Source organism: Equus quagga, chromosome 9, assembly GCF_021613505.1.
Source record: "Equus quagga isolate Etosha38 chromosome 9, UCLA_HA_Equagga_1.0, whole genome shotgun sequence".
Classification (NCBI taxonomy): domain Eukaryota; kingdom Metazoa; phylum Chordata; class Mammalia; order Perissodactyla; family Equidae; genus Equus; species Equus quagga.
In genome coordinates, this window is record NC_060275.1 from 13761521 (window position 1) to 13788610 (window position 27090).

The window sequence follows — 27090 nt, forward strand, 5'->3', positions numbered from 1 at the left end:
AAGCTTTTATACCACTTAGACAAAGAAACAATAAATTTGTGAAGAACTGACAAGGCAAAGAAACTCAGGCTTGGGTGCTAATTAGTGAAGAAATCAAGAAAGGTTGTTTATACAGCCTTCTCGGCCCTGAATTCTCTCTCTCTGATGATAAGAATCTCTCTCTACCACCTGGAGTAGGGAGGGTACCTTTCACATGAGAGATTTATTTCCTACTTTCAAGGGGAACAGGGGAGGGTCAGAGTATCCTTCTTGCATCGGCTGTTTCTTAAATAACTTCAATTCAAAATAATCAATATACCAAAGTGGCATATTTGGGGCTGGCCTGCCCTGAACCCCATCACTGGGAACTTCTATATTTTACATAAATGGAATCATAGTATCTGTAAAGAGAGTCCCAAACAAAAATCCCCTACAGGAACTGAGACCTCTTTCCTACACTACCCTAAAATAGCTTTATTTTCCCTGGAAACAAAGGAGGTGAATAGACCAGGATTATTGTCTGTTGTCCTAATGTCTGTGATCCTCCTAAAAAGACGGGTTGCATACACTTGCACACATGTGACATCACCAAAGTTCCCTATTGAAAGCCTCTGTATCGAAAAGCCTGATAGACACATACACACAGACACCTGTCTCCCAGATGACTGCTATTTACTTTGTAATCATTCTTTGTACTAACTTCCACTTTTGAGTCCGTTTGTCCCACTGGTTTGTAAGCTCCACGATTCCAGGAGACCAGGAGATCAGGCTCTGGTTTTGTTTGGAAGTATAGTCTCCATGGCCTGAATATCAACTGAGTCCGTGTAGGTGCCCAGTAAACACTTTTTAATGACTGACTGCCTGAATGAATCTTACTAATCAAAGTTTCTAGTATCACCTTTTTTCCTTTCTTATTATTTGTTTGAAGCATGTGATGTTCACTATTTTTTGATTGTCAGCCTCTGAGAGTGTTACACTGGCATTCTTTTATTCTGGGGTGGTTTCCATATTTCTGGTTCACTTGTTGCCACTTTTCTTTTGAGTCCACAATGATCCATAACATTTAAGGACTTTTAATTCACCAGAACACAGACACAAGGGATTTCTTTCATTGCTACTTAATTTGAGATGTTATGGGTAGGGGCAAAATGTTTCATAAAGATGTGATAAAATGTCATATGTATTACAACTGCCTATCTTTGGAGCTAAAGGATAGAATCATTGTTTTATTCTATAATACCAAACCAAGAGTTGATACAGGAAACACATTTTCCTGTACTAATTTATACATCATTCACGTCAGATCAGGTCTTTCACTTTATTGATGAATATAGAAAAGGCATCTTTGAATAATACAGTTAATCTCTGAAATTAGAATAACAGCTGATGAGGCTACCGATAAGTAGTTGTCTATTAGCATTTGTAAAAGAAATTAAAAAGACACAGCTAATTTTATGGAAATACAGTATTTCTAAGAATATCTTCTTATAACTAACAATACATATTTATATAAATCAGATTTACTCTTCTAGTTTATAAGATTTTTAAAATCAAGGATGTTAGTATGACAACTTTTACACATGATAATTATTTTTAACAAAGTTTTTATTTTGGAATAATTTTAGATTCACAGAAAAGCACCAAAGCTAATACAGGGAATTCTCACATACTCTTAACACAGTTTCCCCTAATACTGACATCTAACATTCCTATGGTACATTTTTTAAAACCATGATGCCAACATTCGTTCATTGCTATTAACTAAGCTACAGATTTCATTTGGATTTCACTAGTTTTTCCATTAAGGTCAACATAAGTATTTTTGAATAGTCAGCAGAAAAGGGGAGTTTAATTTTACAGTGGCAATTTTTGAGCCATCAAAATAATATTCTTGAGAAAATTCTTGTTTATCAATATATTGCCTTTATAAAGATTTTTCTTCATTAAATGATGCATGTGAAATATAAGTGACAATGAAAATGCAGTGACAAGATAGTTGAAGAATTGTAAGGCATTCAATTGAATAAAGAATTTCTGAAATATAGATAAAAGTCACATTAAGATAAAATGTTAAGTGGTAAGAATAAAATTTGCCATTCTCACTAGCTATACAGATATGATAGGATCACTAGAATGCATTATTTCAAAATATTTTTGCTAATATTCGTATGTGAAAAATATCCAGGCTACAAATTGATTTTTATTATAACTGTATTTTTCCACGTTATGCTGTATTTTTCACACTGTAGGATGCTCTTGTTTGAGGAGAGAGATGTAGGGTTTATGGGGAGCAGAATCTCCCATAAAAGAGAATGCTATTGGTTTTGTTGTGCCTGATGAAGAAAAGGAATGGGTGGTCTGCATTGAATTCAATGGAGGGGAGTCTAATTCGCAAAACCATCTCACTCGCAGTGCCAGCTGCAGCCTGTGTACCCTGTTCATTTATTTCCACAAAAGACTTGTGGAAAACCTTGGACAGAAATAGGTTTCTGTCCATAGACATTCCTGAGAAATCAGCTTTGCTCGGGTTAAAAGCATCACTCATCCCCATGTTGCTCAGGGTTGACTTGAGATCATAAGACTCTTCCAGTTTGAACTTGGGAAGATGCAGCTGCACGTCATACAACTCCATCATGTCTGCACTGGTCCACTCACTCAGCTTCTCATAGGTGATGGCCTTTTCCAGCTGCAGGTTTGGAACCAAGGAAGAAAGAGTCATTAATTTCAAAGTGGAGTGAGAAATATTGGTTGAGGGAGACCTCTAGAGATTACACTGATGAATTTTGATTATTCACATTACCAAGGGTATTGAAACACACATTTGGAAATTCTCTGTTTATAATGAGATCCTTCACACTGTTGACTGACAGAATCTTTGTTTTACAGATTAATAGTTCTCAGGATACAGGAGAATCAGACAATGATTCAAAATCAAAGTACTTCTATAATGACATGCAAGACATCGACTACACTCACGAATACATCAATACAAATAAACATTGAGATCTTGTCTACACAAAAGCGTATACTCTACCACAAGTTGTATACCAGGGCACAAAAAACATTAGTTTTGGGGCTGGCCTCGTGCCCAAGTGGTTAAGTTCGCATGCTCTGCTGCAGCAGCCCAGGGTTTCACTGCTTCGGATCCTGGGCATGGACATGGCACCGCTCATCAAGCCACACTGAGGCAGCATCCCGCATGCCACAACTAGAAGGACCCACAACTAAAATACACAACTATGTACCAGGGGGCTTTGGAGAGAAAAAGGAAAATTCAAATATTTAAAAAAACAACAAAAAAACATTAGTTTCAATAACATGGGAGACAGTTCTTTGAAAAAGAATTCTGAGATAAAATAGTATGTCTATATTCTATAATCAAAATATAACATTAGTAACTACAAACTATAAAAAAAAAGAAAAGAAAAGAAAGAAAAATCCCTAAATCTTAAGAGTAATGATTTTTTTTAAAGTGGTTTTGAGGGTGCTTTTTCTCCTCTTTATATTTTAAATTTTAAAAACAATAAATATATATTTATGTATATATACATATGCATAGTGTGTATGAGGAAAAAAAAGTGAGTTTGTTTTTTTTTACATAACATGTTTGATTCAAAGCACATGCTTTGGCTACTTTGAGAGATTTTGGACTGAAGTACTAATGTCAATGACATAAATGTAAATGATGTACATTAATAATGTGGCAATTCTGGGGCTAGCCCCGTGGCTGAGTGGTTAAGTTCCCACGCTCCGCTGCAGGCGGCCCAGTGTTTCGTTGGTTCAAATCCTGGGCGCGGACATGGCACTGCTCATCAAACTACGCTGAGGCAGCGTCCCACATGCCACAACTAGAAGGAGCCACAATGAAGAATATACAACTATGTACCTGGGGGCTTTGGGGAGAAAAGGAAAAAATAAAAAACATCTAAAAAAAAAATAATGTGGCAATTCTTTAGCTCAGGAACCTACACTTTTAGGAAGAATGTGACTCTAATGGTTTACTGTCCACACTTGGTCTTGTTTTTACCATCCTCTCCAGTTTCACAAATTTTTAACACAATTTGGAAATCTTTTCTACACTCTAGTAGGGCCATGGGAACTTATAAGTATAAAGAATCTGGCACACGTGAAAAATAAGCACTGTGCAAAGAAGACAAACCACCTATTGCACAAGAAACTAGTGTTCAATTTACACACACCAATTGCTCAGAAACATGGTCTGACCAAAGTTATGTCAGGCTTAATACAAACTAGGCTGATAAACAACTGGAATAATATTTGAAGATGGTACTGAGACAGACTATTTCTCCTTAAGACTGTTTACTTGATAAAAATGCTTTTAAAAAGTTTTAGAAGTCAGTTTAATATTTTAAAATATATATCTAAAGCTAGATTAATGCAAGTGACTAAGAATTTCATGTCCAAGTAGGTAGGTTCTACCTGAGGGAGAAGAAAAACTTAGGCTGACGGAAAGATTGTTCTGATTCATCCAGACAGCCATGGGACTGACAAAAATATCTGTATCTGTTGTTTGCATGGCTGTTTGTGTGGCTACCCCATGCTAGAGGTGTCTATAGATTGCTTAACATTTCTGAGGAGTAGTAATATCAACTTTACAGAGTTTTGTGAAGCTTAAACAATATTGTGAAGGTCAAGTATCCAGGGCTCAAGGTAGGTTGGTTGCCTTCCTCCACAGGAATTAAAGAACAGGGAGAACATTTCCTTATTTTTTCCTCAGGAGGAGAAGCATCTTCATGTCAGACAGATAACGTGTTTACCTGAGCCAGCCCGCCAACATCTTCTGGCAGTAGTATGAGCAGGCTGAGGTCGCGGTTCTCATAATAGAGTTGAAGGCCTATGACTTGTGGGTTTTCTACGTGAAAAACTTGAAGTTTTTGTTTCATTGACATCATTTGCACTGGTTTGCTTGTAGTCTGTAAAAAATAAGTAGCAAAGTTACTGAGGAGGAGTTCCATCAAATGCTTAATTCTTCATCATCATTGGTTCCCAGTAGTCTGGGACACTGGCAAAATTGGTGATCCTCTGCTAAATGCTGAATAAGGTTATTCAGACCTTGTTTCTGGAAATATGTATTATACAGAATAACATCATCAATAGGTGCTTTGAGAATTTCTTTCCTAATGCTATTGTGGCAATCTTCATAAAAGATAGCAAGCTACATTCTACCAAACACTTAAAAGAGTATCTAATCTTATGCCCACTAGATAAATACCAATGATTCAGAAATTGAGTAAGGTGTGTTTCATGTGCAAACAATCGAGAAGTATTTTAGTATCGTAAAACTGAAATTCACTTAGAGAATGAAAAGAGAAGCAATAGACTAAGAGATAATACTTTAAAAACACGTATTTGATAAACGACTGGTATCTAAAATTTACAAAGAACTCTTAAAGCTCAACAATAATAAAACAAACAACCCAATTTTAAAAATAGGCAAAAGATATGAACTGATGCTTCACCCAAGGAAGACACACAACATATGAAAAGATGTTCGATCATATGTCCTTAGGGAATTGAAAATTAAAACAATGAGGATACCACTACACACCTAAAAGAGTGGCTAAAAGTCTACAACACTGACAACATCATCAACTGGTGAGGATATAAAGCAGAAGGAACTCATTCCCTGCCAATGGGAATGCAAAATGGAAGCCACTTTGGAAGACAGTTTAGTGGTTTCTTCCAAAGCTAAACACAGTTTTATCATGTGATCTGGCAACTGTGCTCCTGGGTATTTACCAAAATGAGTTAAAAACTTGTGTCCACACAAAATCTTGGACACAAATGTTTATGGCAGCTTTACTCATAGTTGACAAAAACTGGAAGCAACCAAAATGTCCTTCAATAAGGTGAACAGATAAAAAATCTGCTACATCCGTACAATGGAATATTACTCACCAATAAAGTGAAATATCTATCAAGTCACAAAAAAACATGAAGAAACCTTAAATACATACTGCTAAGTGGGAGAAGCCAGTCCAAAAATGCTACATACAATATGGTTCCAATAGTATGACATTCTGAAAAAGGCAAAACTATACACACAGTAAAAAGATCAGTGGTTGCCAGGGGTTTAGGGAGAGGGATGAATAGGTGGAGTACAGGGCGTTTTTAGGACAGTGACACTGTTCTATATAATACTGTAATGGTAGATACATGACACCATGTATTTGTCAAAACCCATAGAACCGTCAACACAAAGAGTGAACCCTAATGCAAACTATGGACTTTAGTTAATAATAATGTATCAATATTGGCTTATTAATTGCAACAAATGGACCACACTGATGCAAGGTGTTAATAATAGGGGAAACTGTGTGTGTGTGTATGTTTGTGGCGGGGGGCTGGTATATGGGGACTCTGTATGTTCCTCTCAATTTTGCTGTAAATCTAAAAACGGTCTACAAAATTGTCCATTTTTAGTAAAGCCAATGGTAAAACAAAAACAGAACCCTACAATTCAGATGTTGTAGATATATGTTATTTATCCATTCTATGTGCAGCTAAGTGTCAATCACAAAGTCCCACCCTTCTGCTAACGTAGTGGCCATATGACTATGTCTGTTCATGCGGGATACTCCACAAGACAGCGATTGTTTCAGGGATAAGCACACGAATGGCATCGACCAGAGTTAAACTTGGGAGCATTCTATTAAGGTTAGTAGCAAAGACTTTCCCTATCTAGTAGAGTTGTGAAGCTAGAAGACTGAATATGGGGCAGCCATGTTCCCTGGTCATATGGATCAATTTCATCTTCAGTATTAGAGGAGGGCAACAACCAGAGGGGAAAGAGAGAGAGAGAACTGAGATGGTGTTTTGAGACTCTAGAGATCCCATTCCTGGGCTTCTTAGTTCCTCTTAGTTACATAAGCTAATGATAATACAATTCCTGTTTTACCAGAACTAGTTTGGAATGCTTTTCAGCTGAAAATTCCTGGTGAATATATTAAGCCAGGTAACTATCTAACTCATTTCTAGTTAACCTATTGGATTACATCTTCAGTCCCTTCCCTGGATTCCGCTGATTATCTGAGCACTGCCTATTGCACACATCCACGTGATTACAGCAATAGGTCCTCAGCAGCACTGTTTGTGTGAGATGACCCACCCCAGGACTAAACAACTTTAACAAATTTTGGCTAATCAGTTCCTTTCCTAAGAATTTGGAATGAGATCTATCAGACTGGTCTCTAGAATGGAGCAGGTGTTGTGGGCAGCCACGTTCTGCCATTGTGGACTGGGAAGCAGAGAAAGTTAGACTTCAGCCTGGGAGAAGAACGATGGGAGAAACAAAGTTGAAACGATACGGAATGAATCTTGACAATATTTAAATCCTTGTTTCCACTCAAGTCTCAAGACCTTGGATTCCAGCCACATTCCAGCCCTTGGATTCTATGAGATATACCTGTCACTTTATATTAATCTCCCTTTTTGCTGTAGTGGGTTCCCGTTACAAAAACAAGTTTGTTGTGTCCTAACACAGAAAGAAACCTTAACGGAAGCGGTGAGATTTTAAATTTTTATTTTATTTTTTTACTTATAGAAGGTTAAGAAATTGGTAGAAGATAGCATTGGTTTAGTAGAATGAAAACAGAACTAACAGTGAAGAGTTTTGGAGTGTGGTTCTGGTAGACTTCTAACTTAGGCATGGCTCCAGGCACTTAGCCATGCTGTATTTCTCACCTGGGAAATAAATATAACAATTACCTTACCTACTCTACCATAGTTGTAGCAAGGACTGAGTGCAAATATATATGAATAGTCTTATTTTTAGAGAAAAACAATGAAAGAGGAATTTCCAGGTAGGATGGCACAGGGGCCTTTTAGCTCAGCCTTAGTAAGAGCCATGGTTTACAGGAACATATATTCAGAAAGAAGAGTGAATTAAAATAGAATCCCCTTTACGATTCCATGCAAAAATCCATAGTGATTATTAAAAAGTTCCCACCTTGTTTATTCTGAAAGGCTTTTCTGTGGTGTCTTGGACTAAGAATTGCTGTTCCCAGATTCCTTTAAAGTAAAGGGCATTCACTAGAACCATTTTGGTTGTAGGATCCACAGAGTCATCAGGTAGGAGATTCAGGATTTTTCCTACAAGAGCAAAAGGACATGTTTCAAATAATATAGTTACATCCTGGTGATACGCCAAACTTATAAAAGTGATGATTATGAAATATTGTTAAATGATAACATCTTATATCCACCACTGATCCCAACCAGGAAGTTAGCATTGATAGAATACTAATAACAGATCTTATTCAAATTTCATCTATTGTTCTAACAAAGTTCTTTTTCCAGACAAGAAATCAATCCAAGATCTCAAGTTGCATTTAGTTGTTATTTCCTCGTAGTTACCTTTAACGAGGACATTTCCTCATTCTTTTTTTGTCTTTCACAACGTTGACACATTGGAAAAGGTTTTATAGAATGTCCCTCAATTCTCAGTTCAGATTTGTCTCATGTTTCCTCAAGAAAATATTTAGTTGTGCACTTTTGTGAGAATACTACTGTTGTGGGTTGAATTGTGTCCCCCAAAAAGACATGTGAAGTCCCAAACTCTGGTCTCTGTGAATGTGATCTCATTTGGAAATATGGTCTTTGCAGATATAATCAAGTTAAGGTGAAGTCAAAAACGTCTATCTTATTAAGCCACTGTAGTTTGGGTCTCTTTGTTATGGCAGCTTAGCCCATACTCTAACTAATACATGACCTTATTTTTAAAATTAAGGCTATATAGAACATTTAATACCACATTTTTGTTAATTAGTAGCTATTTTTATTTATGTAATGCAACTTTTTAAAATAGTTAAGAACAACTAAAATTAGATACATTTAACTTTTTGATTTCCCTTTTTATTTAAAAAAAAAGTTTAAGTATGGAAAACAATAGTAGGTAAAAGAAGTATAATAAAACAAAAATTAAATGAAATCCAGAGCTCTGGTTTTCCGTTTCTAGTGGTTGCTGGTGAACTGGCTCTGGGTCGGGGTGGGAATGTGGAGAGGGAGGCTGCTGATGTGTAGCCCATTTCCCTGGTGTAAATATTCCCCCCACAGTGATTTCCAGCTACCAGCGTGAAATCACTGAAAGAGAGGTTGGGAAGAGATGTGCACGTTCAGGAAATGGGCTCCTGTGAGCCTGCACGAGGGCCCCAGCAACCTCTCGGCTGCCTGCTGCAGTCTTCCCAGGGGCACATCACAAGCGTTTGTGGAGCTTTATTTCAAAATTCTGGGGGCAGCACTTCTAGATTCCAGTAGATCTGAGGTGTGGCTTGGACATGTCTATTCAAAACAAAACAAATACCCAAAAAGAAAGAGACTTTTGGGTTTTTAAATTTTTTTTTTTAATTTGAGTTCATAATACTTTACATCATTGTGAGATTTCAGTTGTAAATTATTTCTTGTCTGTCACCACGTAAGTGCTCTGCTTCATTCCTTATGCCCACCCACCTTCCCCTGGTAACCACCGAGCTGTTTTCTTTGTCCATGTGTTTGTTTATGAAATTCCACATGAGTGAAATCATCTGGTGTTTGTCTCCCTCAGTCTGGCTTATTGCGCTTAGCACAATTCCCTCCAGGTCCATCCATGTTGTTGCAAATGGGATGATTTTGTCTTTTTTTCTGGCTGACTAGTATTCCATTGTATCTGTATACCACATCTTCTTTATCCAATCATCAGTCAATGAGCACTTGGATTGTTTCCATGTCTTGGCTTTGTGAAGAGTGCTGCAATGAACATAGGGGTGCATATGTTACTTTGGATTGTTGATTTCAAGTTGTTTGGGTAGATACCCAGTAGTGGGATAACTGGGTCATATGATAGTTCTATTTTTAGTTTTTTGAGGAATCTCCATACTGTTTTCCATAGTGGCTGCACCAGTTTGCATTCCCACCAGCAGTGTATGAGGGTTCCCTTTTCTCCACACCCTCTCCACAACCTCTCCTCTTTTTAGTCTTAGTGATTATAGCCATTTTAACAAGCTTAAGGTGGTATCTCAGTGTAGTTTTGATTTGCATTTCCTTGATGTTTTGTGATGCTGAACATCTTTTCATGTGTTTATTGGCCATCTATATATCTTCTTTGGAAAAATGTCTGTTCATATCCTCTGCCCATTTTTTGATCAGGCTGTTTGTTTCTTTGTTGTTCGGTTGTGTGAATTCCTTATGTATTATGGAGATTAACCCCTTATCAGATATATTATTTGCAAATATTTTCTCCCAATTGATGAGTTGTCTTTTTGTTTTGATCTTAGTTTCTTTTGCCTTGTAGAAGCTTTTTAGTCTAATGAATTCCCACTTGTTTATTTTTTCTTTTGTTTTCCTTGTCTGAGAAGACATTGTATTCGAAAACATCCTTTTAAGTTTGATGTCAAAGAGTGTAATACCTGGATTATCTTACAGAAGTTTTATGGTTTCAGGACTTGTCTTCAAGTTTTTGATCTGTTTTGAGTTTATTTTTGTGTATGGCAGGAGATAACGGTCTACTTTCATTCTTTTGCATGTGGCTGTCCAGTTTTCCCAACACTGTTTATTGAAGAGACTATCTTTTCTCCATTGTATGTTCTTGGCCCCTTTGTTGAAGACTGGCTGCCCGTAGCTATATGATTTTATTTATGGGCTTTCAGGTTTGGTCCATTGACCTGTGTGTCTGTTTTTGTACCAGTACCATGCTGTTTTGATCACTGTGGCTTTGTAGTACCTTTTGAAGTCAGGGATTGTGATGCCTCCAGCTTTGTTCCTTTTTCTCAGTACTGCTTTAGAAATTCAGGGTCTTTGGTTGCCCCATGTGAATTTTAGGATTCTTTTTTCTATTTCTGTGACGAATGTCATTGGGATTCTGATTGGGATTGCATTGAGTCTGTAGATTGCTTTGAGTAGGATGGACGTTTTAACTATGTTTATTCTTCCATTCCACGTGTGTGGAATCTCTTTCCATCTCTTTATGTCATTATCTCTTTCAATAATGTCTTATAGTTTTCGTTGTATGAGTCCTTTACCTCCTTAGTTAAATTTATTCCTAGGTACTTTTTATTCTTTTTGTTGCGATTGTAAATGGAATTGTATTCCTGAGTTCTCTTTCTGTAAGTTCGTTATTAGAGTACAGAAATGCAACTGATTTTTGTAAGTTGATTTTTTACCCTGACACTTTACTGTAGTTGTTAATTATTTCTAATAGTTTTCCAGTGGATTATTTAGAGTTTTCTATATATAAGATCCTGTAGTCTGCAAACAGCGAGAGTTTCACTTCTTCACTCCCTGTTTGGATTCCTTTTATTCCTTTCTCTTGCCTAATTGCTCTGACCAAAACCTCCAGTACTATGAAAAAGAGAGGTGGTAGAGGGCATCCCTGTGTTATCCCTGTTCTCAGAGGGATGGCTTTCGGTTTTTCCCCATTGAGTATGATGAAGACTGTGGGTTTGTCATATTGAGGTAATTTCCTTCTATCCCCATTTTGTTAAGAGTTTTTTTCATAAATGGCTGTTGGATCTTGTCAAACACGTTCTCTGCATCTATTGAGAAGATCATGTGGATTTTATTCCTCATTTTGTTAATGTGGTATATCATGTTGATAGATTTGCAGAACCATTCCTTCAATTCAATTTGTTGAACCATCCCTGTCTCCCTGGTATAAATCCCACTTGGTCATGACATTTGACCATTTTGATGTATTGCTGTATTCAGGTTGCCAATATTTTGTTGAGGGTTTTTGCATCCGTATTCATCAGAGATACTGGCCTGTAGTTTTCCATTTTTGTGTTGTCCTTGTCAGGCTTTGGTATCAGAGTGATATTCACCACGTAGAATGTGTTAGGAAGCATTCCATATTCCCTAATTTTTTGGAACAGCTTGAGAAGGATAGGTATTAAATCCTCTCTGAAAGTTTGGTAGAATTCCCCAGGGAAGTCATCTGGTCCTGGGCTTTTATTCTTTGGGATGCTTTTGATTACTGTTTCAATCTCTTTACTTATGATTGATCTTTTCGGATTCTCCATTTCTTCTTGATTCAGCTTTGGGAGGTTGTAAGTGCTAAGAATTTATCCATTTCCCCTAGATTGTCCATTTTACTGGCGTATAGTTTTTCATAGTATTCTCTCATAATCCATTGTATTTCTGTGGTATCCATTGTTATTTCTCCTCTTTCATTTCTAATTTTATTTAGCTGAGCTTTCTCTCTTTTTTTCTGTGTAAGTCTAGCTAGGGGTTTGTCAATTTTGTTTATCTTCTCAAAGAACCAGCTCTTTGTTTCATTGATCCTTTCTATTGCCCTTTTTGTTTCAATAGCATTTATTTCTGCTCTGATTTTTATTATTTCTCTCCTTCTGCTGAATTTGGGTTTTGTTTGTTCTTCTTTTTCTAATTCAATTATGTGTACTTTGAGATTGCTTATTTGGGATTTTCTTGTTTGTTAAGGTGGAACCTGTATTGTGATGAATTTCCCTCTTAATACGATTTTTGCTGCATCCCATATGAGTTGGTATGGTATGTTATCATTTTCATTTGTCTCCAGATATTTTTTATTTATCCTTTAATTTCTTCAGTGATCCATTTCTTGTTCAATAACATGTTGTTTAGTCTCCACATCTTTGTCCCTTTCTCAGCTTTTTCCTTGTAATTAATTTCAGCTTTATAACATTGTGATCAGAAAAGCTGACTGTTGTTATTTCAATCTTCTCAAGTTTATTGAGGCTTGCCTTGTTTCCCAACATATGGTCTATCCTTGAGAATGTTCCATGTGCACTTGAGAAGAATGTGTATTCTGCTGTTTTTGGATGGAGTTTTCTGTGTATGTCTATTAAGTCCAACTGGTCTAGCTTTTCATTTAATTCCACTGTTTCCTTATTGATTTTGTCTGGATGATCTATCCATTGATGTGAGTGTAGTGTTGAAGTCCCCTACTATATTGTCTTATTATTAATATCTCCTTTTAAGTTTGTCAATAGTTGCTTTATGTACTTTGGTGCTCCTGTGTTGGGTGCATAGATATTTATAAGTGTTATTCTTCTTGATGAAGTGCCCTTTTGATCATTATATATTGTCCCTCTTTGTCTCTCTTTACCTATCTTATCTTGAAGTCTACGTTGTCTGATATAAGTGTTGTGACACCTGCTTCCTTTTGTTTGCCATTAGCTTGGAGTATCGTCTTCCATCCCTTCACTCTGAGGCTGTGTTTGTCATTGGAGCTAAAATGTGTTTCCTGGAGGTCTTGTTCTTTAATCCATCTCGCCACTATGTCTTTCTATTGGAGAATTCAATCCATTTACGTTTAGGGTGATTATCGATATATGAGGGCTTAATGCTGCCATTTTATCACTCATATTCTGGTTCTCCTGCATTTCCTTTGTTTCTCATCCTGTGTGTTTTGGTCTACGAATTGAGCTATGTAGTTTTTTATGTTGTGTTTCTTTGTTTTCTCCTTATAATTTGTGTCTCTGTTCTGCTTTTTTCTTTAGTGGTTACCATGAGGTTTGTATTCAAAATCTCGTGGATAAGATAGGCTGCTAGGGCAGTAGGGGATCTTTGATGTTCCCGCAGATGAACTTCCACTCCCCCGTTCCTTCCCTCTCAGAGGCCTCCTACAGTCCCAGATTACAGTCTTTATGGGAGGGAGTGAAGTTTTTTCTTACCCCATTCGACCTCCTCCAAGGGGGGCTCCAGCCTGTCTGCCCTCCATCATATGGCTGCATGGATTTCTCTGATGCTTTTTGTGTTGTGTTTGGATGTTCCTCTGTTAGCATATGAATGTTTATTTTGTTGTCTGTTGGAGGGGAGAGATTACTGGCAAAGCTCATTCTACCATGTTTCTGACATCACTCCTGTGCCCTGACTTTTTGGTATTAAAAATTAAATTTAAATTTGGTTTTAAATGCTGATGTCAAAACTTTCTGAAACGTTTTAGTACTTGTTTTTCTATCTTATTGAAGATAATATATTGAGCTTAATTTAAAATTTCTTTGATGATTCAACATGGGGAGGTCTTCTGTGGCATTCTGTATTTTGTTTTTTGCACGAAAGTTTTTTTTTTTAAAGCTCTGTGTCATTTTATTTAATTACTCTACCATTGGATAAAGTTATATATGCAAATAGAACATATTGAGGATTGTGGTTTGCACAGATTGGTCTCAAGTTGAGATCCAGTGATTTAAGTTTTACTGCATTGATCTCTAGGTTCACAAGCTTTCAAGGAACCTAGCCTCTTGAACCCACAGCCACATTAGGACATTTAAAATATAATTTAGATTACAAAGGGTGTGTAACATGTGCTTAAATACACCTTCAAAGTAACACACAGAGCAAGTTTGACTCCAAAGAAAATGTTTTACTCTCCTCTTGAGTGTGAAAGTGCCACCTACTGGCTCACTCATTGCTCACATCCTTGGTACTTATAGGTAATCAAAAGAACATTCTGTTTGTAGATAAATCAGGGTTAGTTCTGTTGAGCACATATTAACGTGACACTAGAGTGCCCAATGTGCCAAATGTGTGATAGATTTGAGGTCTACAAACATGTAGACAGTAATCATTGCTGATTCTCCACTTTCAAGGAGATTATAGACTATAAAGGGAAACAAACAAGAAAAAAATAATTGCAACCTATTACTGATATTATCATTGAGAATTTGATTGAACGCCAGTTGTCCCAGTAGTCCACATGGCCACTTGGAAGAAGATTTGGTTCAAAGTTTAAGGAAAGAAGCTTCTTTTAGGTAGTTTAGATAGAACCTAGTCATGCCAAAGAGTTTCTGGCAACTTTTCCTTTAGGATGTGTGAAACTCTGTCTTGACAAAGTGGAAGTTTCTAAATAATTGATTAATTCCTCATTTTATTTGATGTTGAATAGCCCTCAAATACCAAATAATTGTGTTCAGTATGTAAAAGAAAATACAGGATTACGGCTTTGTCTTTCTGGAAGATTCTACTTCTGAGAAATATAGTCAGCAGGGCCAGCTGGAGAAATGAAGTCAGGGGAAGTAGGAAGCAGAGGCTTAATAAAAGATTCTGACCTTGCCCAGGGTGAGCTTATTTTGGGGGACTTCTCATTTAACCAGTGGTATGACAACAGAGGATTTTTCAAAGTGTGGCCATTCTATATCTTGACTGTATAGTAAGTGTAATCTGAGGTCTACTCAGTTTAAAATATTATTCTCTCAGTTCGGCATTGAAAGCAAAACTTCTGTGCTGTCAAATGGGGTAGCCACCAGACACATATGACTGCTTAAATTTAAATTAATTAAAATGAACTAAAGATAAAATTTCTATTCCAGTCACATTAGCCATGTTTCAAATCATCTGTAGTCACATGTGGATAGAGCATGTGACTATACCACATTGGACAGTGCAGCTTTTTGGCACATTTAATCATTACAGGAAGATCTCTTGGAAAGCTCTGAATCTAGACAGTTGGGTCTCATCCTGCTCCTTCAGTGTGTCAGTCTACACTGGGGAAGCATGGTAAGGACCCTAAGAACCACGCTTAAACAGCATCAGACAGTGGCTCTCCTCGGTTCCAAAAGGCTTTGCTGGGTGTAAGAGAGCAGATCAGTTGCTCCTGGCCTTCCTATCCATAGGGTTCCCACCTGTCTTCCAGACAACATAAGGTTCTCTGGGCTGGGAATTTGAGACCTGAGGTTTAGCTCATTTCCAGCATTATTTTTACTTCTACTTCTACTACATTGAATTTGTGTCCTGTATTACACTGTGCTTTTCCCTGTAAAATCACATTTGCTCCTTTTGCAAAGTGTATCCATGCAAGTACTCAGTAAATGCTAGCTAATTTATGATTCTAAAAAACTGACTTTTTGCATGAATGCAAATCAGGAGTAGGTTAAGTATAGTGGTCACTCTTGCCTCACTGTGGCTTTTGAGTCACTAGTTCAATGAAAAAGGAACTGAGAATACAGGGCTGCCAACTTCCTGAATTCATTCTAATAACTATTAATGTTCTAAATAACTGCTATGAGCAGGCCTGTTGTGTATGAGTGATTCAAAGCTGAAGCTCCAATAAGGCAACATTATTGCAATTAGGGTCCTTGAGGCCAGTAGGGGAGGAAGAGGCATCAGCCGTTAATCAATAGCAGTGTGGTAAGTGTCAAGGTAATGGTTCCCACAGAGTGCTATGAGAGCAGAGGAAGGAAGCCTCAGCCCAGCTGGGAGCCAGAAGCTTCCTGGGGACTTATAGCTGAGTGAAGCCCTGAGAAATTCTCCTGTGGTGGTGGAGAGATTGAGAGTGACAGGGCAGGGACAGGTATTTCAGATACAGGGAAGAGCATAAGCAAAGGCACAGGGTTGTGAAGTAACACAGGGAGATCCAGGGATCTATGCCAGTGAGAATTCCTGAAGTATCAATTTTGAGTCAGGGAGTGTCAGTTTAGGGAGCTCGAATTCATTCTGTAGGTCATGGGGCACCATGGATGGGTTTTGAGTACAGGAGTGATCTGTCCTTCTGGTCTCATTCTTATTTTAGGTGTCATTTGGTTGCCTAAATGGAGACTGGATTTGAGGGGAGCAAGATTAGAGGCAGATTATTGTATTAATGCAGGTAAGTGATGACAAAGAATGAAAGCAGAGGAGGAAGAGATTGGAAAGAAAAGGCGAATTCAGAAACATTTCATGTACTTTGATGCAAAGCAAGGGCTTAATTATTAATCTTCATTAATAATTACACCTTTTGTATTTCTTTGTGAGATGTAATGGACAATCAATAGAAATATCAGTTTAAAAGTCAGTCTGATAATGTATTGAAATGAGTTCAGACTTTAGAACTAAACTGAGTTCTATTTGTATCCTGTTTCTAAAGCTTTAAACTTTGTGTTATTTCTCTAAAACTTCAGTCCTAATTGCTAAAATAAGGATCATAATAAAAGACTGCTAAATTACCTATGAGAATTCTTTCACTATTTCCTTTTAGAAATAGAACTCTCAAATTTTAGGTGGGCATGTGGCTACCCAGCTAAAACTACATTTTACAGACCTTTATTATAGCAAGTCCAGGTGACCAACCATCCCAGTTTGCCTGGGACTGAGAGAACTTTTGGTGCCAAAACCAGGAAAGACCCAGGCAAACCAGGACAAGTTGGTCACCCTAGCATAGTGTGCATGTAACTAAGTTTGAGATATGAGTGAAATGGATGTGTGAAACTTTCAGGGCAACCCCTTAAAAGCAAAGAGGTTTTCACTTCCCCATTTCCTGTGGACTATAAAACTGACACTTGCAAGAATCATCTTAGACTTAGAAGTGAAAGCCATGTCTTGAGGATGGCAGAGCTGACTCATAATTTTGGGTTTGTGGATGGCCTTATGGAATAGGATGCTTACCTACCTTTTGACTATTATGTGAGTGAAAGATAAACTTCTATCCTTATTATTAAGCCACTATAGTTTGGGTCTCTCTGTTACAGCAGCTTAGCCCATCCTCTAACTAATACAAGACCTTATTTTGAAAATTAACATTATATAGCACATTTAATGCCACATTTTTGTTATTAATTAGTAGCTATCTTTCTTTAAAAACCACTCATGCAGCAATTTTCAAATTTCTTTTTTTCATTTACTTGCTTTTTACCCCTGGACTCCTCTTTGGAATTAGTGGATAGGATAATTTTCTCCTCTACATGGTAAAGTGGGTGTTGTGACTTACATGTTTTAGATGAAGCTTATTGGGAAATCTGTGATTCTAAAAATTATGGGTGTGAATAGAAAGAAATGTTGTGAATATTTAGAATGCATTTACAGCTCTACTTAAGAAATACGTAACTTACACATAACATGAATTCAAAACAATGAAACAATGCTTGGAGAAAGCCCTCTGTGGGCACCTTTGTAAAAGCTTACCCTCAGTCTGGCTTTCGACCCAAGAGTTGATCTCCTTTCTGACTCGTCCAGAAGCTTCCAAAAAGTTAACAGACTGTGGCTCTGCACCAAAGTATGTTTTCATGTCTTCTAAATATTTCTGGAAAATATAGAAAAACCTCCTTTTGTTGAGCTTGTCCACAACAGAGAAATCAAGTCTGTTTAGATTATCAAAAAAACTAGGCAGAGGAACCATTGAACCTCCTCTCTCCATTGCTCCCTTCTCTCTTTCCTCACTGTGTTATGGTCAAAAACTAAACACCTCCCTCTTTAAATTTTCTGGACTTTGAGGAGCCATGCAGAACTCCAGGTGTGGAAGGAAGGCCTGCCTCCCACAGTTCTGGAGCTTCCACATCCTCTGCTTTTCTGTTTTATTCATTCCCGGGAAATGGGGCTGGCGTGAAAAGGGGGAGTGCCCTAGGAACCCAGGAGTGACTCTGAGGGACAAGAAGTATTGGGAGTTGTACTTGGCTCTCTTCCTGCAGCAGAGATGGACCCAAAGTGAGGCTTGTGGGTCTGGAGCTGTCTGCTGTGGACTCTAAAACACCCAAGAACCAATGGGGTCCACTGAGGAAAACTATGCTGCCATGGAGACTGACTTCTAAGCATGGACAAAGGTTTCCTCAGGCATTCTGAGAAAAAAGCTGGGCCTCTCCCTTCCCGCCCTTTGATATTACCCCCATGGCAGTTATCATAAGTGGGCTGTAACTGGGTTGCTACTTAAGAGGATGCCTGCCTTGGGGACATAATTTATTCCTCAGGATGCTTGTGGTACTCCTTCAGTTTCCTTACTTCATGAAGGAATTATATGCAGTAAAAAGGGGTGCGTTAGTTCAACTTCCAGGCAGTGGTGTGAAGATTATGAAATTTAAATTCTGTCAAATTTATCATCTAGTAAAAAGAAAATTTAAAGATTCACGAGGCACCGTTCGCTATCTGACTCATGGGTTCTGATCAACCTCTCTGAGCACATCCAGGGCTTGTGGACATTTTAAAAGATGTATCTTTCTGTGTCTCTGTGTCTTTCTTATTTCCAAGTGCTCATCCAGCTCAATCATCTCTCTTACTTCTGAATAAAACCCAAGGCCATGAGACTTCTACCAATAAAAATGACTTTAAGACCTCATTTGGTTCCTTTTTTGCCTTTTGTATTAACAAAGCCCAAGTCCTGAAGTCCCCAGAGTTCCCTGGATATGGGCAGGGATAGCCCTGCTTGAAATCACATGTTTTTTCCGTTGCTATCCCTCTACCATATCCAGTTTCCTTGCTCTTTGCCCACTGGACACCTGGGACCCCTGCTCTATTCTGAGATGTGCCGAAGGGTGTGGTGGACAAACGTGAGAAGAGCAAATGCTTGGTCTGCTTCAGGGTGGACCACTCTGAGAAGCCTTTGAGTCTAAACTGAGGACAAAGTCACAGCCTGCACTGTGGGGTTTCCTCCATCAGAGAAGGGGAGAAGCTGATATTATTCCATCTTAAGAGTCTTTCCTAAAGTCTCTAAAGTCATGATGTGAAAAGACTTGACTGACCCCAAAGTCAGCTTTTCTCTTGAGTACACAGTCTCCAGCCACACTCCTATGATCAACCCTGCCCTCTGCTTTTCAGATTTACCCTTCTTAGTTAGTACACATCTTTTGCTCCATTTCCTGTGAAACAAACGTTGGCCCAGAGATTATATAAACCACATTTCTGTGTGTGTTCATGGCTGTTGCCACGGTGTGCCGCTTTATTCTGGGCATAGAGATCTGACCACTAGATCTGGGTTGAGACTCAGTATTGGTTTCCTTTACAATTGAACATTTATAAGGTGGTCTAAATGATTTTTACCAGAAGTGCTGACCACCTTAAGACTGCCCCTGGGACCTCTAGAGAAATACACAGAGTTTATTGACTGGTGTCACATGGCTCTCTTTTCCCCATCAACTTAAAATAACACATTTGCACTTACAATGTGAAATGGATGAGTTTTCTCTGCATAGACCCTGTTGGCTGTTTTAAGTATGCAGGCGTTGCTGCAATTGTTGATTTCTGAGATAAGTGTCTGGAAATTAGAGTGGATTTCTTCAACCTTTACCAAGTTGAATTCCTTAAAAAAAAAAAGGATTAGTCAAGTGAAAATTTTGAACAAGAACTACATATATATGAACATCTGGTATCTAAATGAAATGATTTGGTGTACAGCGAACAAAAACTGAAATTGATTGTATAGTAGATAAAAAATGTTTTCTTTAATGTTATCAATGCAAGAATTTAAAAGTTGTTGGGGTATCATTTCCTTCATATTTAGTTTGCAAAGGCAAGAACAAGTTTGAAAGTGGAGCAGTTTTGAAAGGGAAGCAAAGAGGGGGAAAGATAATGGGGAAGAATATGACCCAAAAATTGTAGACATTTTGTAGTTTGAAAAATGTTTCTATAATTTTAGCATATGTTTCTAAGAAAAGGTTGTTTAAATTAGCTACTAAAATACGTGTGCTAAAAGTGCTTTCTCCTTACATTAAATAGATATTAAAATATAAGATATACCATTTTCATTTTCTTTTCACTTTCATGAAAACATTTGATGTCCTGGTCTCTGTTAAACTGAAGCACCTGTAATTTTAATAAAAAGACAGTACGTAAGCGCACTTTGCAGGCAAGTAATCATATGAAATACACATGGGTAAATACAAGTCAATCATCCTTAAAGCTATAGAACATCTAATTAACTAACTGGGGATCTGATTTGACTTAAATGGTGTGTTAGCTGAACTAATAGAGTAAGTCAAGAGCTACCTTTAAATAAATTTTTTAAAGTATAATTTAGGTTGCTAGACTTTATTTTAATACTTTTTGTAGGATATTAGGAAGATGTTGGGAATACCCTTAGAGTGCCTTGTTTTCCAAGTTTCATTTTTGTCTATGGTTGTTTTTTGAAAGGAAGGCTAGGTGTTCAATTGAGACCATCATTTAGCAATTTAAGCAAAAGCTGCCATTGCCCCAATTCTCTGGAAAATTCAGGGGTTTTAATTGTCTTTTCTGGGTTAATACTTCAGTTCTCATTGTCTACCACCACTTGACATATAGACACCTTCTCTGTGTTTACACTAGAGTTTCATTTGAAAGTTAACAGAAGGGATGTGGACATCCTTGTTTCCCCTGAACTGTACAACAGTGGAAAACAAGGCAACAATTCCACCTCCCACATCCCGGACTCGGCTCACAATAAGGAATAAAGTCTATTTTACCAACGCTTGTGCTGAAAAGTGGTGCTAGAACAGGGACCATTTACCATAGAAAAAAAGATGCACAGGCAACTCATTAGTCTCAATTGCAAACTGAAGCTGTTAGTATTTAAATAAATGCTAAATAAAACAAGGGCAAACAACACTCAGCAATATATTTAGATGAAATGGGGCCAAAGTGGTATCCATCTAAGATTAAATCTATCATATTAATGGTTAAGCGTTTTTTGGCTTTTTTGTTTTTTGAGGAAGATTAGCCCTGAGCTAACATCCTCCTCCAATCCTTCTCTTTTTTGCTGAGGAAGACTGGCCCTGAGCTAACATCTGTGCCCATCCTCCTCCACTTTATATGTGGGACGCCCACCACAGCATGGCTTGGTAAGTGGTGCATATGTCTGCACCCAGGATCTGAGCCTGCAAACCCCGGGCCACTGAAGCCGAGCACACGAACTTAAGTGCTGCTCCACCAGGTCTGCTCCCGTGTGAGCCTTTTAATAATTAGCCAGTTATTAACTAGTTGTGAACCAGGATATTTTTGTTTTAAACCACACAATATCCTGTGAACTACAAGAATAAGGCGATATCCTAGGTCCAAATTGACAGAATATATATTCTGCCTGTCTTACTCAGCATTGCTGGCTGTGCCCATTTCCACACTTGGCACAGAGGGCACCCTCTTGGGTGGAAATTCTGTCACTTGGCCTTTCGCTTGTTGTGTAATTTAAGGCTAGCTTACTCTTTCCTGTTTTTATTTTTATTTAAAACACACGTGTGTCTATTTATACATGCATATATATATAGATAAATACATATACATACGGCTATTTTATTGTATATTTTGCTATCTATGGCTGTGCACACATTATGTTTTGAGGATGCTTACAGAAAATTAATAATTGCTTATACAATACTATTATTTTTCTATTTTTAACATTCCTAATGGACTCTACTTTTTTTTAATTTATTTATTTTTGGTGAGGAAGATTAGCTCGGAGTGAATATCTGGTGCTGATCTTCCGTCACAACTTCATGAGTGGTGTAGATCCATACCTAGGATCCAAACCGGTGAACCTGGGCTGCTGAAATGGAGCACGCTGGACTTAACCACTATGCCGTGGAGCCGGGCCCCCTAATGGGCTCTTTAATTCATCCAGACAACCAAACAAAGCAAGAGGAACAGAATTCACATGATTTTTGGGTTTGTGTCTTCAAGAAAATCCTTCTGAGATTAGAAAGATGATCACTAACTCTATTATTTAAAGCTTGCTCCATAACTACTTGAAATATTTTAATAATCAAAATAAAATTGTTGATAACTTCATCATATCTCCATCTGATTTTGCTAGAGAACACAGAATCTTAAGTGGCTTTCTTATCAACAGTTTTCAAATTGATTGCCTTTCCCAGACTTCTTTTTATGGTCTAGAAAATTTTTCAAAGTGTATCTTTTGTTTTAGAGGATATAGTTGTAAAATGTGGGCTATTTGGATTTCAGGAGAAAAATGAAGATGCAAAGTAAAGAAAACATTTTGTTTCAAGGCAGCATAGGATGACTGACCCTTCCCACTCACCTGGGCCATTTGGGCTGCAGTGGTCCCTTTGGCGCCCAAGTACACCATGGCCAATGAGGTTGAGATGCCCCAGGGAGAAAAGAAAATATTTTTACCCTCAGCAGATTCAGCTAGCTTTTTGCTAAATTCAAGGGCAAATTGGTTGATTGATTTTGCTAAAGAATCCATTGGGAAAACCTAAGAAAATAAAGCAGAGATAGAGAACATGTTAATAACCTTTTCCATTCATTTCACTTTTGCGAAAGAATTTGTAGGCTTACACAATTGTTGTTTTAATCATCCTTCATTGAAATGACAAAAATATATATTATCCAATTTGATTATATATACATAATCATTAAAATATAATCCATCCATATATGTATGCATATGAAATTGTATGTATCATATGTATATATGTGTGTGTGTGTGTGTGTATTCTTTAGACCCCAATGGACTTTAGGAAAATTCTACTCCAATATTATTATTTTGTTTATCGGAAAACTGAAATCCAGAGAGTTTAAGAGAATTGCCTCAAATTTTAGTGCTAGCACATCAGAGAGCGATTGGATTCTGGTCTGTTAGCAGCTCCTTCTTGGGAATGCCGCAGTGAAAATGGCCTTGGAACCAGCCCAGTGCTCTCTCAGCCCAGTGCTTCTTTTCAATATACCAAGCGGCTGCTGACTTTACATAGTAAATTAGAAATAATTATACATCTTTTCCACATTGTATTTTTCTCACTCATCTTCCATACATATTTTATGTTTTTTAACTTTATTTATTCCTTTACACATTTATATGTGATACTCTTGGTTTCTGGAATGCCTTTATCCTCCTTTATTCCATTGAAATCTAAGTCTGTTCAAATTCCTTTTTTTCCTCTGGAAGTTTTTCCTGATGTTTTGGGTGCACAGGACCATGTCTGCCACCCAAGTCCCACAACATAGTTTTGCTACTTGCTTCACACTGATCACACTACTAGTTCTGTTTTCATGTTTATATCTTTCCAACTGTAGGGTAAGTTCCTTGAGAGCAGAACTGTCTTACGCCGCTTTGTACATCCCGAGGACAACATCTAGCTCAGAACTTTGCACAAAATGGATACTTATAAATACTTGTTTGCAATGCTCATTTCTTGGGCTCTCGCTACCTTTTTTTATGTATTTAGACTTGAAATCATGCACGATTTAGTGGGAAATGCTTATAGAGAAGTAGAGAAGTCAAGACTCTTTTGCCTTTATTCTCACTCGCTCAAAACCCTCTGAAACTGGTCTTCTTGGCACTCAGGTTGTCTCATTTTTTTGATATTCAACTTCTAAATTTCACCTCTAATTACTCTGACATTTTTATTTAAGTCTTTTAAGATTGAGTCTCTATCAAAGAAATAGCTGGTTCAATCTGTGGTCATTTTATAGCCAACTAATTTCTCAAACTTGTTAAATGACCAAAAATAAAGCAAATTCCTGGGCCTAGAATGTGCCATTAGTGTCAATGTCGTATAGAACTTGGTCTTCCCCTGACATCACCTGGCCCTCTGAGAAACCTGGAATAAGAACATTAGAAAGGTCGGGAGTTCTGTCTAGTTAAATAGTTGAATCAAAGGGGAGACATGTGCAGACAAAGTTTTGGTTTCATCGTAACTTGGATTAACAGTGATACTGTTGAAATCCCGCCAGCCATAGGCTTACACTTAACAAAACAGTTTCCCAGCCTCTCAATCACGCCCCTGTTGAATTCCAGAAACTAGTAATAATCCTAGGCAAACAATTGATTAAAGAAAAAAATAATTCTAGTTTTGTAATAATTTCACACCTTCATAAAATATTTGAAACTTACCTGTGAGTAATTTTTCTTGTTATCCAATCCTTGACAGATCTTGGAAATAATGTCTCTATTTCCTTTAGGGCTATAGTCATTGAAATATTGCTTTGTTTACTGTCTACATATTAAACTTTATCTTGTTAGAACTCGTGAGCTAGATTCTGTGGAAAATGCTTGAGTCTGTGGCCAAACCTTACTCATGGTAAAGGGAAGAAAGGAGACAGTACCATCTTAGGGCCTGAGATTTTTATCTACCTGTGGTTTATGGTTATTCTAGAGTTTAATTACTTGTTAAAAATTCCTGAAAACAATAAATCTCTCTAATGAAAGAGCCAATTTCTTGTGAAAAGTTACTATCTAGTTATCTCTCATTAATGACAGCATTAATATGTCCAGATGTAGCCCAGAACATAGAAGAGGAAACATTCCTGCCTTCCTTTTTTTTTTCCTAAAGAAATTTACAGTAATGTAGTCATTAGTAAAATTTAACCCAACAGTAAGAAGTGCTTTCTGAAGGATGCAGAATATTGGAATGAGATTTTATAGGACGTAATTTGTCCATACAAGGATTGGACAATGATCTTTTCAGAGAAGACTATAAATGGCTAGCTCAGAAGCCTAGTGTGCCATTTTCAGAATGAACTGCTCTTTTGAAATTTTCAGGAGCTCTCAACAGGTGCATGGATATAAGATATATCAGTTTAGGTAAATAAATACATATATATGTAAAATCTCGGTCTATGAAGGGGCTTAGGGGAGAAGCGAGACAACTATGAGAGTAAGACAAGGATAGTGTTACTCATCAAAGTATCTCCTCCTAGACACACACACTCTTAGCGTATTAGAGTTGGAAAGAACCTGGAATCCCTCTAATCCAGTTGACTCACTTAACTGCTGGGAAACAGTGCCTGGAGCGGTTACATGTGCTGACTAACGGGCAAGGTTTGCTAATAGCAGAGTTATCACAGTACTCCCATTCTCCGGATTCTGAATACAATTGCTTTGGTCATTGTATTTAGTTGTCTTTAAGATTTTAATGATAAAGGTAAGGATTGGGTCATGAAAGAGGATGAACAGGAGAAGGAAGACAAGAGGGATGACAATGAGCAGGAGGAGGCAGTGGGAAGGATTTTCATCCCCTTTTCCATAAAGAAATAGCCAAGGCCTCTTGACTTCCTGAAGATACTGATGATATTACCCACTTCACGGAGGTGTGCATTTCAGAAGATGACATCTCTCCCCAGCACTTCTATATTCACCTAAAGCCATTTTAGGGAAGTAATAGTTTGGGGTGTTTTATGATGGGCACCTAGTATAAGGTGGGGGAAGCCAGGGCTTAGACTATTCCATGGAAGAAAGCTAATGGCTCATGGAATGGTGGCCAGGACTGAATGTTGGTGATACTGACCCTGATATCAGTTTCCCCACATTAAACCCAGCATATACGGGGTTAAAACCAAAACACTCTGGCTTCCTGGCTCCAGAATCCACTATCCTCCATGGAGACAGATGCCATCAAGGACAAGCACCTGGATTATCTCCTCCCCACAAAGAGATCAGGCTGGTGGGAAAGCTGGTGACCAGCAAGGTCACGGGCTCCATCCTCTCTGCAATTGTCTCAAGGCCAAAGACAGGCTGGTGGGAAAGCTCGGATCAGCAAGGCCATATGCTCCCCCTCCCCTATCTAAAACCCCAAATAAAAACCCTTCCTTTTAGCTTTTCGGGGAGTTTGGGATTTCAGCATTAGCTGCCCTCTCTCCTTGCTCAGTGCTGTGCAAAAATAAATTCCTACTTTCTTCCACCACACCCGGTGTCAGAAATTGGCTTGCTGTGCAACGGGTGAGCGAACTTACTTCAGGTTGGGTAACACTGGGTGGGGATGAGGGGTAAAGAGTGAAACCATTAGCTCCATACATTAATGACCAGGGTCAAATTCATGTTGCCAAGCCCACTCTGTTGAAGAGTTAGAAGGGTTTTGGCTCAATTATTCTGAGAATGGTCTATGTCTCTTTGCCGATGTTGACAGATACAGAGGTAACAAATACAGAAATGTGACTGGAGGAAACTCCATTCATTGTCTCACAATTCCTGGTAAAACAATTTACCTTCTTTGGAAATGAATGCTCTCTCCCTCTTAACGCTCTTTCTAGTACAAACTTTTAACCAGCTCAAGGTTAAATCTCTCTGACTGGCACAGAATTCATGGGGGTTGAAACTTTATCTATTATTTCTGTTTTGGAGGTTCCTGATCATTTGTTATTTAGCTAGGCACTTCAACAAAGAAGGAAAACATAAATAAACATTTTAAGAAGAAGTGTTTACAATACCTTGTTTTCTTCCACCGGAACAGGATTGGCAATTTGCTTCTTCAGTAAGATAGAGGGATTGTGGCTAAGTTAAGTAACTTTTAACTGTAGAAATTTAAAAAAAATTCTAGCACCTCCTTCTTCTTAGCCCCACCCTTTGATCCATATTCGCAAGACTGTACACTCTTCTTTTCAGGTTTATCTTGGCCAGAAGCTCAAATAAAAAGACAAAGAGATAGAAGATTAAGATTCTGCCTAAATTATTTAATTACTCACATTTTCCATGTCTGTTCGCATGTCAAAACCTGAATTCTGACAAATCGTAATTCACAGTTTCCTTGCTTGATC

General features: G+C 37.8%; 1 protein-coding gene and 1 long non-coding RNA gene across 3 annotated transcripts in view; one reads left to right on the forward strand and one right to left on the reverse strand.

The window, feature by feature from the left end:
* LOC124244392 (uncharacterized) overlaps positions 1-27090 on the forward strand; it is an 85407-nt gene that overhangs the window by 3136 nt on the left and 55181 nt on the right. The window contains exons 2-3 of one of the 2 annotated variants that reach the window (XR_006889993.1): positions 16460-16534; positions 22049-22223. This is a non-coding gene — a long non-coding RNA (uncharacterized LOC124244392). Of the gene's footprint in view, positions 1-16459; positions 16535-22048; positions 22224-27090 lie in introns of those variants that run through there. The other variant, XR_006889992.1, reaches the window with a different exon arrangement.
* LOC124244387 (serpin B10-like) lies at positions 1279-26841 on the reverse strand. The gene is made up of 8 exons (XM_046670877.1): positions 26764-26841; positions 22637-22813; positions 20368-20433; positions 19793-19930; positions 17827-17944; positions 7949-8091; positions 4758-4913; positions 1279-2665 (listed from the first exon to the last, which is right to left on the reverse strand). Exons 2-8 carry the CDS (start codon positions 22802-22804, stop codon positions 2261-2263), a joined length of 1194 nt encoding a protein of 397 aa, XP_046526833.1. The 5' UTR covers positions 22805-22813; positions 26764-26841; the 3' UTR covers positions 1279-2260.